Here is a 14,625-nt window from a genome sequence, read left to right as displayed (position 1 = left end):
ATAAAGAGCAACCCTGTACGTGGTCACTGCCAACTGGACACTTTCTTTATTTCTCTTACTGTGTCCCTTTTTTTTTTTTTTTTTCGTGTGTGCTTCCACAGGTGGACTACCAAACACTGTCACACCTGTTCAGACTCCAACCAACAAAAACTGGTAAAACAGAGTCTGAATCCATAGACACAACAATCAACAGCTGCCAAGAAATAACAACAGACCAACCATACCTCCTGGCCTACAATACATACAGACATATAGACAGGGCGGGCCTTGACCGGTCTGGAGGGTCTAGAGGAAAGAAAATTAGCAGGTAAGATCTAATTTCACCTTCCTCCACGACCCTCCAGACCGGTCAAGACGCGTGGGACGTACCAAAGCAGTAAATATCCTACGGGCGGGATCCACGAAGGCCAGAGGTCAACACTGCAGCCCCAAAACCTGCCTCTTCCTTGGCATGCACATCAATCCTATAATGCTTAACAAAAGAATGCAAAGAAGACCAAACCGCCGCTCGACAAATATCCAACGGAGGAATCATGCTACATTCCGCCCAAGAGGCCGCCATTCCCCTGGTAGAATGGGCCGAAAACTCCTTAGGAGCCAAGCGACCCTTTAGCAAATAAGCCGAAACAATCGCCTCCTTTAACCACCTTGCTATCGTTGCCTTGGAAGCTGCCGCGCCCTTCTTTGCACCACCATGCAGAACGAACAAACGATCAGAAACTCTATACTCCCGAGTTCTGGAAATATAACAGCGCAAGACTCTCCGCACATCTAGCTTTGCCAGATGACGCTGCTCCGTATCCCCCGCCAAATTACCTAAGACTGGCAAGGAAATGACTTGATTAACATGAAACTCTGAGACCACCTTGGGCAAAAAGGACGGTACTGGCCGCAATGAAACCTTTTCCTTGGAAAAAATCAAAAAGGGTTCTCTACAAGACAAAGCATGAAGCTCCGACACCCTCCGAGCTGAAGTAATGGCCACCAAGAAAACCGTCTTTAATGAAAGGTCCTTGTCCGAAACAGCAACCAAGGGCTCAAACGGCGGCCTAACCAAAGCATCCAGAACGAGATTCAAATCCCACGGAGGCACCATCCGCCGCCGAGGCGGTCGCAGCAACTTCACGCCCTTCAAAAAACGAACCACATCAGGACTAGAAGCTAAAGACTTCCCCTGAACCTTCCCCCGAAAACAGGACAAAGCTGCCACTTGTACTTTTAAAGAGGACAAGGCCAGACCCCTGTCCATACCATCCTGTAGGAACTCCAATACATCAGACACAGACGCACGAAAAGGAAGAACCTGTCTGCCTGCGCACCAATGCTCAAAAACTCTCCACACCCGGACGTAAGCCAACGAAGTGGATTGCCTACGAGAGCTCAACATGGTGGCGATAACTCTGGCTGAAAAGCCCTTCTTCTTTAACCTGTGCCTCTCAAGAGCCAGGCCGTAAGCGAGAACCGAGCCGGATCTGGCATCACTATTGGGCCCTGACACAACACCACTGAATCTGACAACGGAAGAGGGTCTGCTACCGCCAGCCGTACCAGATCTCCGAACCACGGCCGACGCGGCCAATTCGGGGCTATCAAAATCACCCGTCCGGGGTGCCGAGCTATGCGTTGAACTACGCGTCCGACTAACGGCCATGGAGGAAAAACATACAGCAACTCCTGAGGCCAGGGCACCAGCAGAGCGTCGATCCCTTCCGCTCGAGGGTCCCTCCAACGACTGAAAAACCTCGGCACTTGAGCATTGTGGGCCGTAGCCATCAGGTCCACCTCGGGAAGACCCCAGACCGACACAATGCGCTCGAACACCAACCGATGCAGAGACCACTCTCCGGGGTCTAGAGTATGCCTGCTCAGGTAATCTGCGTCCACATTGTCCACTCCGGCCACATGTGCCGCGGAGAGCGCTAGCAGGTGACTCTCCGCCCATTGGCACAACAGCGCCGCCTCCTCCGCGACCGCCTGACTCTTTGTGCCCCCCTGACGGTTGACATAAGCTACGGCGGTGGCGTTGTCGCAGAACACCCTGACTGCTTTCCGGCACAGGAGACTCTGAAAAGCCTGAAGCGCGAGCCGAATGGCCCGAGTTTCCAAACGATTGATGGACCACTGAGCCTCTAACTGAGTCCACCGACCTTGAGCCACTTGTCCGAGACAATGAGCTCCCCAGCCTTGCAGACTGGCATCTGTGACGAGGACCACCCACTGCGGGGCCTCCAACGGCATTCCCTTTTCCAGATTTTCTGTGTCTAGCCACCACCGGAGACTGAGGCGTGGGCCTACCGCCAGCTGAAGACGACTGTCCAACTCCTGACTCAGTGGTGACCAACGACTGAGAAGAGCTGACTGCAACTGCCGCATGTGTGCCCGGGCCCACGGAACTACCTCTATGGTGGCCGCCATCAATCCCAGGACTTGCAGATACTCCCGGGCCGTCGGTGCTGAGTCCGCCAGAAACCGACGAATCTGACCCTGCAACTTGCGAATCCGGGGACCCGGCAAGAATACTCGACCCTTCTTGGTATCGAAAAGCACCCCCAGATATTCCAGCGACTGCGCCGGCCCCAGATGACTCTTGCCGAAGTTCACTACCCAGCCCAGAGACTGAAGAAACTGAACCACTCGAGCAGTAGCCAGCTCGCTCTCCGACCTGGACTTGGCCCGAATCAGCCAATCGTCCAGGTATGGGTGCACTAGAACCCCCTGCTTCCGCAAGGCCGCTGCCACTACTACCATAACCTTGGAAAACGTTCGGGGGGCCGTTGCTAGTCCGAAAGGAAGAGCACAGAACTGAAAGTGCTTCCCTAACACCGAAAAGCGAAGAAATCGCTGATGAGCAGCACGAATAGGAATGTGGAGATAAGCTTCTGTCAAATCCAAAGACGTTAGAAACTCTCCGTCCTGAACCGCGACAATGACCGACCGCAACGTTTCCATGCGAAACGAGGGAACCTTGAGAGCTGCATTGACCCTCTTTAGATCTAAGATAGGCCGAAAGGCATCCTCCTTCTTTGGGACCACAAAATAGATCGAATAGCAGCCCGAGCCGCGCTGAGCGAGGGGAACCGGTACCACCGCTCCCAGCCTGATCAGACGAGCCAACGTATCCCGCACAGCTGCCCGCTTGAGCCTCGAATGACAAGGGGACTCCAAGAACCTTTCGGGAGGTGAACTGTCGAACTCCAGGGCATAGCCGTCTCGCACCACCTCGAGAACCCACTGATCTGAAGTGATTTGGGCCCAGTTCTGGTAAAAAAGACTCAACCGAGCCCCGACCCGAACCAGAGCCTGGGCCCGCACACCTTCATTGTGCATTACGCCCCAGGACCTGACTTCCCGTGGAAAAGTCACGCCCTCCGCGACGACTCCCACGAAAGGACTGGGTGCGCTGGAAGAAACGACCCCTAGGAGCCCCACTAGACCTCCCTGGCCTATACCGACGAGCCTCCTTAAACCGACCTCGGGAGGAAGAACCCCTGGAAGCCGCCTTGGAACGAAAATCTGGAAGCCTAGGGGCCTTGGCATCACTGAGACCTTTCACCAACTTATCCAATTCCTCACCAAAAAGCATGGACCCTTTGAAGGGAAGCGAACACAGCTTAGCCTTAGAGGCCGCGTCCGCGACCCAACCGCGTAACCAAAGGACCCTACGCGCTCCCACTACCATAGCCATATTCTTCGCCGAAGCCCGCAACAAATCATAAAGAGCATCCGACAAAAAGGACGATCCCATTTCCAGCTTGGCTAACTCCTGGACCCCCGATGAACCAACATCCACCGAATCATCCAGAAGCTTCTCGGCCCAACGAAAACACGCCCGAGCTACCAGGCCCCCACACACCGAGGCCTGCAAGGCGAGAGCTGACAGATCAAAACTACGCTTGAGAAATGATTCCAGCCTTCTATCCTGGGGGTCCCGGAGAGCGGTACCTCCGTCTACCGGGATCGCCGTGGCTTTAGTAACAGCTGTCACCACGGCATCCACAGTGGGAGCCTTAAAAGAATCCCTATCTTCCTGCGGAAGAGGATAAAGCCTCGCCATGGCTTTCGCTACTTTACATGGCGCATCCGGAACATTCCACTCCTGAAAAACCATATCCCGGAGGTCCTTGTTCATGGGGAAGGACCGGGCCTTCCTCTGGATACCTTTAACTAAGGGGTCCACCTGTCTAGCCTCCCCCATGGCTACCTCTGGCTGATCAAACTTGAGGGTGGCCGACACCTGATCTATAAGCTCAGACAGCTCATCCCTGTGAAAAATACGAACCACCGAGGGATCCTCACCAGGAATTAGGCACTCCGCCTCCTGCGAACCTTCAAACCCCTCTGGGTCCCCCAATTCACTAAGCGCTCCGTCAGAACCACCCGGAGAAAAAAACTCCCCGTCCTCTGACCAATCCACCCGTGGTCTTTTAGCCAACGAGGTACTAGCCCCCTCCTCCAACTGAGGGGGTCCCGTCCTCCATGCCTGATAGAGGGTCCACACGAACTCAGGGGGGAAACCAACCCCTCCAGGAGCCTCAGACGGGCCTTTTGCAACCAAAATGGGGGAAGCGGGCCCAAAAACTGCTGAGTCCGCAGTGCGCGCCGCTGACAAAATGGCGGCCGTTCCCGCCAAAACCGGAACCGCCGACGCTGTCCCGAGCGGCGTCCCCACTGCCCCAGCAACACCCGAAACTGCCGGGACCTCCGCAGTTAACTCGGGGGGAGCCGCTGCTACCGGCACCTGTTTCGGTTCGCCGCAAAGACGGCACTGAGCTCCCGGGGATTCCACACCGCGGCACGCGCGACACCGTAGAAGTTTACCCGCCATCCAAACACGAGGGCAAACCAAAAACAATGTCGCGTGAGTCGGATCCAAACAACTTTCACTCAACACACTCGCGCTGCTCTCACGCTCTACCAACGAACTGCACCTCCGTTCGTTCTGAGCAGGAGAAAGTTCACTGTTACCCTTAAAGAGACAGTAACATCAAATTGGCAGCTGAAAATTGTAAGGCACTCAAGGCTACAGTACCAGGAAAGCAGCCGAGGCACAAAGCTGCCAAGTTCTCATACAGAGAGCAGCACAGGGGGAGGGACCCAAAATAGGTGCAACACCCCAGGGGGAAAACACTGGGCCCCACCGGACCCAGGGCCCCGAAGCACTTATTATTATTTTTTTTTTTTTTTTTTTTTTTTTTTAAACACACGTACAGGGTATGCCAAGAAACAGACAATGGTCAGGAAACCCACCAGTCCCCGTGACCTAATATCCAAACTACCTCACCAGACCATCGAAGACTGCACAGGCTGTCCTTCTACCTCTGCTGAGACTGAGAAAATACTGGCTAGTGGATGTACTGCACAGGTTATATATACAGCATTCAAAAGCTCAGTGTTTCTCAGTCTCCCTCTGCTGGTAGGAGGACATAACCCACGCGTCTTGACCGGTCTGGAGGGTCGTGGAGGAAGTAGATAGTTTCCATTCTAGTTAGCCCTGTGAATAAGCAGAGGTTTCCCCAATGTCTGCCTTAATAATGGTGTATGGAGTTTTCCTCCTTTTTGATGTACAAATCTACACTTGCAACCAGTTTCACATACATCTGCACCAAAACATGGAACTCTCTACCGAAAGATTTACAATGCATGAGCAACTATCTAACCTTCTGAAACCATAGGAAAGCACATCTCTTCAGGAAATTCCTTTCTGACAAAATCACGTAGCCAAGGAGATCCTGGCCTATCACACTGCAGCATATGACTACGGACATAACTGAACCAGGCTTATGTTGACCTTCAGAACTTGATATTTTCTACCCAAGTTAATTGTAAGCCAGATTGAATTTACCACTAGGTTGGAAAATGTGAGATTCAAATTCATAAATAAAGGAATTTGCCCAAATCTTTTTTTTTTTTTTTAACCTGTCTACACTAACTGCTCTTATCACACCATCTGGCAGCAAGTGCCAGAGTAGAACTCTGTTGAGTTAAAAATATTTTCTGTTTGTTTTAAATGAACTACTTTGTAATTTCATGGAGTGAACACTAGTCTTTGTATTTTTGAAAAAAGTAACTAATTGATTCGCATTTACCCATTCCATTCCACTCAGGATTTTATAGACCTCTCATCTCCCCTCAGCTGTCTCTTCTAGTTGAAGATCCCTAACATCTTAGCATTTCCTCATATTGAGAGGTGTTCCATGCCCTCTGTCATTTTGTTCACGCTTCTCTATACCTTTTCTAATTCCACCGTATCTTTTTTTGGTGGTGGTAGTTTTTTGAGATATGTTAACCAACATTGCGCACAAGGTGTGGTCATCCCATGGAGCCATCTAGAAGCATTATATTTATTTTATTTTATTTTCTAATCACTTCCTAATAATTCCTAACATTTTGTTTGCTTTTCTTGGCCACTGCCACACAGAGCAGAAGATTTCAAAATGTCTACAATGACACCTAGATTCTTTTCCTGAGCGATCCTTCTCATATGGAACCTAATATTGTGTATCTGTAATTAGGATTATTCTTCCCAGGACCTAGGCAGAATGGGGGGGGGGGGGGGGGGGGGGGGGTTGAGCTGCACAGCTTTAGCATGTGGGAAATCCTCCCTCGGCTTTCCATCCAACAGCCGTTCCTACCTCCTCCTAAGTCAGCCAAAAGCTTAAATGAAACTGCTTTGTAGGCCCTGTAAGTATAGAACTGTGCTGAACCATTCTCATGTTGTCGTGCCCCCCCCCCCCCAAACAGGAAGTCTGCCTCAGAGGGGAGGGGGAAAGATACAGCAACACTTGATTGCTGGCCTGTGTTTAAGGGCCTACGCAGCACTATGCCCAGGAGAAGGTTAGGCAGTGGCCTGTAAGCAGGAAGGAAAGGGTAGAATGCTGGATGTGGGGGGGTAGGGAAATGGATATGAGATGCTGGCAACCTGGGGGAGCAAGGAAAAGAAGGGAAGGGAGAGATGCTGGCCACCCAGGGGGAAGGGAAGTTGGCAACCTGGAGGGCGAGTAGTAAGGGGAGATGCTGAATTATAGGGTAGGACCTTGAGCCGCCCCTTGATGGGGGGGGGGGGGGCAGGGAGCATGGTTAAAAGTTTACCCAGGGTGTCAGATACCCTAGGACTGGCCTTGATTCTTCCCTATGTACATTACTTTGCATTTGTCCACATCAAAATTCATTTGTGTGCAGGGAACTGGCTGGGTTGTAGGTATCCATAAGGAATAGCAGTGCATGATACAACAAGTTGAAGGCAATTCTTCACTAGCCTCACAATACATTGGTTAAATATATGCAGACTATGGTGCACTGAGCATGTTGCCTTCATTCACCTTTTGTAGAAGCCTATGGGAAGGCACAGAACATGAAGCACAGCCCATAGGCAGGAGCCCTGATGATAACTCCCGCAGGACGCGGAGGAAATAGTCGGCAGCGGCATGTCTTCAGATTTGGTGCAGCATCCAAATATGCCTGGGATTTCGGGCTCTTCAGCAGGGCCAGTGCACAGTTTGATGCAGAAGAGTGCGGAAACAGGCACCATTGAGGAACAGCCTCTATCTGATCACGCACAGAGCACAACCGCCATTTTACAGCCTCAAGGCTTGACAGACCATTTAGCTACATCAGGATCTTTGTTTTCTCCAGAATTTATATTGCTCTTGCACCAGGACTCTTTACTGAAGCAGGGACAGAGTTGCTGTAAGTTGCTTCAGTTTCTCACCTTGCTGTCCCTCTGGCTACTAAGAGATCTTATTTAGCCTCATCTGCCCACTCCAGGAGGTCTATCTCTGCTTCTCCCTCCTTATGTGATGAGGCCTTAGTCTGTTTAGAGGAGTCATCATTGAAGGATCTGTTAGAGGGGGAATGATCCAAAAATACCGTGGGCTTGGCCTCGTGACTTCCAAGCCCACAGTTGCTAGATGTGTCAGCTTATTTGCTTGCGGGGAAGCAGGCTTCTCAGGCCTTGCGGGCTTATTCTACGAGGTGTACAGTGACGTCCTAGGTGGCGACTAGCTTACTGTCTCCAGTGGATATTTGCAAGGCGCTGACGTGGTTGATGCTGCATACCTTTGCCAAGCACTACAGGGTGGATGTTGCAACACGCTCAGAAACCAGTTTTTGGGCTTCAGTCCTCAGGGCAGTGGCCAGGATCCCATCCAATCTAGGGATTACTTTTAAACATCCCACAGGTTCTGGAATAGTGAGAAGCTCTGTAAAGGAAGGAGAAATTAGGATTTATCTGATAATTTTCTTTCTATTAGTCCTTCCCACTATTCCAGAGACCAACCCGAGGTTTCTGAGATGTTTAGTCAGTGCAGAGTCAAATAACGCTGGTGGTAATTTTCAAAGCACTTAGCCTTACAAAGTTCCATAGGTTACTATGGAACTTTGTAAGGCTAAGTGCTTTGAAAATGAGCCCCACTGTCACCTTGCATTGTGCTTCCTGCATGTCTCTTGTTTTCTACAAGTTGTCCAGAGATGAGAGAGGTCCACACATGTTTGATCATCTGGTTAATGTTAGGTTAGCAAATTGTTTAAGGTTGTAGTGTTTATTCTGAGTTTATCCTTACTGCTTGTCTATGTAAATACTGTGGAGCTGGACTGGATGCCAAGAGAGAGATATCTCAGCTCGGTTTTCAGTTCTCTGTCGCCACCTTCTGGTTGATGAACACAACTATCCCACAGGTTCTGGAACAGTGAGAAGAACCAATGGAAAGAAAATTATCAGGCAAGACCTAATTTCTCCTTTGTTTCCTGGATCAGACCTTTAACTGTTTTTAAAAAGTATTATGTGGCCACCCTCCAGGTACTGTAAATGATTTTAATGATAGGTTACAGATGACTAATTGTAGATCTGCAATTTCATTTTTGAGTTCCATTAGTACTAGGGTGTGTATACGATCCAGTCCAGGTGATTTGCTACTCTTTAGTTTATTTGGCCTATTAATATCGTCCATGTTTACTGAGACTCTGAATCACCACCACTGAATATCATTTCTGGAACAGGTAGCTCCCTTACATCTTTCTTGGTAAAGACCGAAGCAAAGAATTCACTTGTTCTCTCTGTTTTACCTTGTTCTCTCTGAGTTCTCCTTTTTGCCACAATAATCTAATGGTCCAGCTGACTCCCTTACAGGCTTCTTGCTTTGAATATACCTGAAAAAGATTTTATGATGATTGTTTTGCCTGAATGTCAAGGTTTTTTTCAATTTTTTCTCTTATTAATGCTTTTCACCTTATTTATCAGTTCTTATGCTGTTTCATGATCCTTTTATTCATTTTTTTGAAAGATTCTTTTGGCTATAATAGCCTCTGGCACTTCAGCTTTTAACCATGCCACTTACTGTTTGGTCTTCCTTCTGCTTTTTTAATATGTAGTATACATCTGGCCTGAGCTTCCAAGATGTATTTTTAGACAAAAATCCAGTCCTGACATAAACCTGTAACTTTTACAGCTTCTCCTTTTAGCTTTGTATTTTCCTCATTTTATCATGATTGTACTTTTGATGTTAATGCAGTAGCTTTTTTTTAGTGTCTTCATTCCAGTTAAGTCACATAGATGCTCATTTTCAAAGCACTTAGCCTTCCAAAGTTCCATAGAAACCTATGGAACTTTGGAAGGCTAAGTGCTTTGAAAATATGTGCGATAGCCTTTCTTCAGAAGTCCTGATGTGCTTTGTTCTGAAACCTAAGTTGCTTGTGTTTGTACCTGGCGGATCCCTCCTCTTTTGTGCTTAATCTCGGTCAAAATACGGCTGGGATCTGACTCACTAGGCTTCATTTGCAATGACCTAGCGTTTGTGTCCTCCCATCCACATGCCCAGTTCCTTCCAGGGTTTGCAGCAATGATCCTGGGCTCCTTTTAGAACTCTGCAGTTGTGGGCCCTGTATCCCTACCGCTAGATGTCATCCTTAAGTATTAACTGCAACTCCCAGGAGCTGTGAACCACTGCCTCTGTAGCCTCCTTAACCACCATGGGGATGGAATCGGGGAGAGACTCTTCTGCATAGCAGTGCATGTCACTTGCTACCAGGCTTGCTTTGCTTATATCTGTAGGCACATTTTTCTTTCCAGATTTATGTGTAGTAAAGGTTCAATCAGGATTTGAGCCTCAACCTTCAGACTAAAACTCAACAAGGAAGAAAAAACCCAAATATCTAGAAATCATGACCACACACGATAGTTTCATGATTGGTCAAACTGGTATCCACTAGAAAGAAACCTAAAAGTCCTAGGAATTATAATAGACCAGCACCTAATGTTCGACAATCAAATAGCAGTCACCAAACATACTTTCAAAACACTATGGAAACTGAGAAGAACTAGGGATCTCTTCTCGCTAAAAACATTCTGCCTTTTAGTACAAATGTAGATGCTGTCCAAGATTGATCATTGTAATGGGGTATATGCAGGATGCAAGACTTTGAGCCTAAAGAAACTTCAAACTGCCAGAACACCGCAGCTTGCTTAATTTTGAAGGCCTCGCGGTACCAAAGAGCTACCCCACTACTGCAGTCTCTACACTGGCTACCAGTGAAAGCCAGAATCTACTTCAAAACCATTATTCTTGCCTTCCAGATACTAAACGGCCCCTGGCTATGTGAAATCTCTAATTTACCGTTAAGGAATACTTCAAATTGATCCCGGAACTTCCTTTTACTCCATCTTCTCATTTGTAGGGACATTACAAATCCATACATGTCGAGGGGTTTTCATACCTCGCGGCAAAGACATGGAACTCACTACCTTTAGCAATGCAGAAAATAACCTGTCGTTTTGAAAAACACTCAAATCATACCTTTACAAACTATTCTTGGCAGAAGAAGGCTAAGTGACATCGAACCAAACACCACCCAGCGAACATACATAATCCATCCACCTAAACACTATGCACTAGAATCCACATGTTTGCTAAATGTGAACAAGGTAATCCCAGTATCAAATGGTCCAATCTGCAAATATTACTCCTTTCGATGCTTCACTGGCTAAAAGCAGGCCCCCAAGAAATAATTCTCTATCACGTATCCATCTCTCCTTCATTGTTAAACTGTGAGCCAACTCTCATGTAATACTTCTGAGGTTATCATGTTCTCTCGTCCTTGTTAAACTATTGAGCCTATACACAATGGCACTCATGTGCACTTAATGTTTATTTTCACCAGGTAAACCTTCTTTGGGAATCCTGTTTTCTTCAGGTTTCAGGTTTCTTGCTTTGTTAATTATTGCGCCATTGGAGGAAATTCTACAATTAAGATTTTGTTATATTGGTATTTTGGAGGGTGTTTATTTTTGTTGAGTAAATAAGATATCCCAATTTCCAAAATATACCCGAGAGCCATGTAGATTTTCATTGGTATTAGTTAAAATCTTGGTCAACTTTCTGAAGTGCAGTAGATCTCCCAAAGATCGCAGTTGCTTCTTCACTTTGCTTTTAACATGCTTGTCCTGAGACACATTTACAGATATGTCCTGCAGTAAGAGGATGACTGTACGTTAAAATTATTTTTTTGTTTGTTTCTTAATAGCTCAACCTTCATTTGTTTCTGGAGAACAGAGGGTTAATATGGCCAGAACAAAGGTGAAGGAGAACTGTCAGTCGCTAGAGCGAGACATGCAGAGGCAAAAAGCTCAGAATCGGCCCAGCCTCACTTCTGAAAGAGCCGAGCTCTCAAACGTCCACATTAAGGAGGAGCCCATGAGCGACGAGGAACCCATGGACACGTCCTCGGACAGTATTCTAAATAATGGTATTGTGAACGGGATCCACTCAGATGAGAACTCCCTGGACTCCCTGAACGGTCACCTGCCACGGGGCAGTGTGGAGGCTGCTGTAGCACAGGAACTGAAAGCATTTGTCACTGCCACGTTTAAAAAACAGTATGTGCTGACACTGAGTGAGTTGAAACGCTTATTTAACCTGTACGTGGCCAGCCTGCCCCCAGGACACAAACTCTTCAGCAGTATTTCAGACAAGGTGCTGCAGGAAACGGTTTTGGATGCCGGCTGCAAACAGATCTTGGTGCCTGTGAGTATGCTGCATGTATGTTTGGTTTTGGATAAGGATAGAGGGTTGAGCTCAGCAGTTTCCATCTGCTTTTTTTTATATCCATAGCGCTCAGTTGGTACCAGTCCGGGTTAAGGGATCGTGGGCCCTCACTTATAACTACTCTATTATTTTTCCCTTTTTATTTATATCCTTCCCAGCTTCACTTTATTCCAGCCATCACACTGTTCATGATCATGCACTGAGGCTTGTGTGCAGCATATGACTGTGTACTTATTTGGTCACTGGGTAGAGGTAGTGGGATTGTGGTTTCCCATCCTCTGGGGGCTGTAAAAATCCCTCTGCAGCATCCTTGTCTAGCCAGGGATCGGAGTTCTGGCCTGGGAATTGAACCCATGTTCTCAGATCTCTAATGAAACTATCAGATTAGCCCCTCCCTATTCCCGTTCATCTTTTATAACAGATTGTCTGTAATTCGCGAAGAAAAGCATGTGCAGTGTATAATATCAATGTTAGATTCTGCTGTAAAGGTCCGTCTCTGTAGACAAAAAAAAAATCTGGGTGCTGCGGGGAGGATAAAGGGGTTGGTGAATAGTATTTTTTTGACTTCTAAGCAGTGACAATAGTGTTGCACCTATTCTAGTGAATGGTGTCTGCATAGTTCTCGGGGGGGGGGGGGGGGGGTCTGCTGGGTCACTGCCAGAGCTTCCCACTCCCTGCATTGGAGAAGGCACTTTTGAATCCAGTCTAGCCACCCCAGAAATAGGCACATAAAAAGCAAATTATATTGCAAACTCAATGATGAATGTAACTAAAATCGGAGAATTTATGCAGAAAGTGAAAACAGAAGTCTTACAAGTAAATTTCCTAAGGTTGAAAGTTCCAGCTTTTAGTACTTTTGGTTTGAAAATTGTCTTAGTTTGGCGCAGGCAGCAGTCTCTGGCTGGAAGGGGTGAGACTCCTTGTTTGTTATGGTCCCCAGAGGTCACAAATAGGCTTTGGCTTCCTTTCTTTGCTACCAGGTCCACTTCTCTGGGGCAGTGGTTTTGGTAGCACAGTAATACAACACACAGGTGTGGCTTGGGGAAAATATATTTTATATAGAAACTAGTAAAAGAGGCCCGTTTCAGAGCAAATGAAACGGGCGCTAGCAAGGTGTTCGTCGCCAACACCCCTCCCTCCCTCCCTGGCCAACCCCTTCGTTATTCTTCCATTGCTCCGCCCCCAATGTCATGACGTTTGACGCGAGGGCGGGGCCCGGAGCGATTTCCCCCCCCACGCCTCCCTCCCTGCCAACCCCTTCGTTGTTCTGCCATTGTTTCACCCTTGAGGGCGGGGCCCGGAGCGATTTTGGTGGCTTCACCACGAACATGCAAACCTTTTTGAAGGAAGTCAGGGCTTGGCTTCACTGACGTCAGTGTCCTCAGAACGTTGAGGGTGAGTTTTATTATAGTAGATAGGCTTACAGCACTTAGGGCAAAAAAGTATCAAAGAGCTGCTTCTGTGTGTCAGTGAATGAATGTCTGTCCTTCTGTCAGGACTGAGAAGGGGTGTATGTGTGTGTGGCTATCAAGAAAGTTGGTCTGCGGGTTATGATGGAGGGGTGACCTTGTCTTGTGGCTGAATGTGGGGATATCTGAAAGTGTGGGGTGTGTCTGAGGATGTGTGTGTGTCCTGTGTGGGAATGTCTGTGTCCCTTTATATCTCTGAACTCTCTCTTTTTCCAGCATCATCCTGTGTTATAATTTGGTTTGTTTGATCTGATGTCTCCTGCTTACCATGGAGGTGTGAATTATTTTGGAGGTTCAGTACTTAGAGGGAGTCAGTCAGTCTGGCCTCCTTTTGTTGTGTTTGAGCATTGGTTCTGGTCTCTTTTGGTTGTTCTGAAGCACAGGTGAAACACGCAAACTAAGCCCCAGAGGCTGGAGACATCCTGTCTACCTGTACTGACATCACCAGAGATCAGACCAGGGAGGGAGGAGGAATGTCATTGCTGCTTGCATTATCTCCAAGAGGCCTCTAGTGAACTCTTTGAGTAGGCCCTGAATCTTAGGGTCACTTTCAGGTTGGCTCTGAACAGCACAATGTAATACTGACACTTCCTCTCTTGGCTGTCTCAGTGTGATCTGTGCACAGGAAACTGCTGTTAGTTTGGAGCAGATAGCAGTCTCTGGCTGCAAGGAGTGAGACACTCTGACACTCTTCTCATGGCTTTCACAGTGTGATCACTGCACAGGGCACTGCCCCATGAGTGAAACAAGAAGGCTGGGCACGATGCATTTCCTCTCCACACCTTGCTTCTCCACCCCCTGGTCATCCTGTTCCCCACCAAACAAAAATTGAGACTTAGATATTCAATCTGTGGTGGTCAGCAGTGTTTAAGCTGCTGACAGTCACCGGGTGAATTAATGTTGATATTCAGTGCCAGGCCATGTCCAGGCTCTGGCATTGAATATCTGGGTATGTGTGATCACTCAGAAGTTACCCAAGCATTGGTTGATATTCAGACCAGTGCCCAGTTAGCTCAGTTACTTAGCTGGTTAACGGACTGACTATCGCTGCTAACTGGTTAAATCCTGGCTCTGCCCAGGCTCTTCTAGACCACCCTGACCCTGAATGTTACCAGATGGCC

The 14,625-nt window shown here is 47.9% G+C and overlaps 1 protein-coding gene across 2 annotated transcripts in view; it reads left to right on the top strand.

The window, feature by feature from the left end:
• The window catches only part of POLR3E (RNA polymerase III subunit E), a 98,615-nt gene that overhangs the window by 70,307 nt on the left and 13,683 nt on the right, over window positions 1–14,625 (top strand). For both annotated transcript variants that reach the window (XM_030211672.1, XM_030211671.1), the window contains exon 18: window positions 11,515–12,014. In XM_030211672.1, the coding sequence (XP_030067532.1) occupies window positions 11,515–12,014 (500 nt within the window). The remainder of the gene's footprint in view (window positions 1–11,514; window positions 12,015–14,625) is intronic.

The sequence above is a fragment of the Microcaecilia unicolor genome, chromosome 8, assembly GCF_901765095.1.
Source record: "Microcaecilia unicolor chromosome 8, aMicUni1.1, whole genome shotgun sequence".
Taxonomy (NCBI): Eukaryota; Metazoa; Chordata; class Amphibia; order Gymnophiona; family Siphonopidae; genus Microcaecilia; species Microcaecilia unicolor.
The sequence above is the reverse complement of the archived record's forward strand: the minus strand, read 5'-3'. Positions and strand labels throughout refer to the sequence as shown.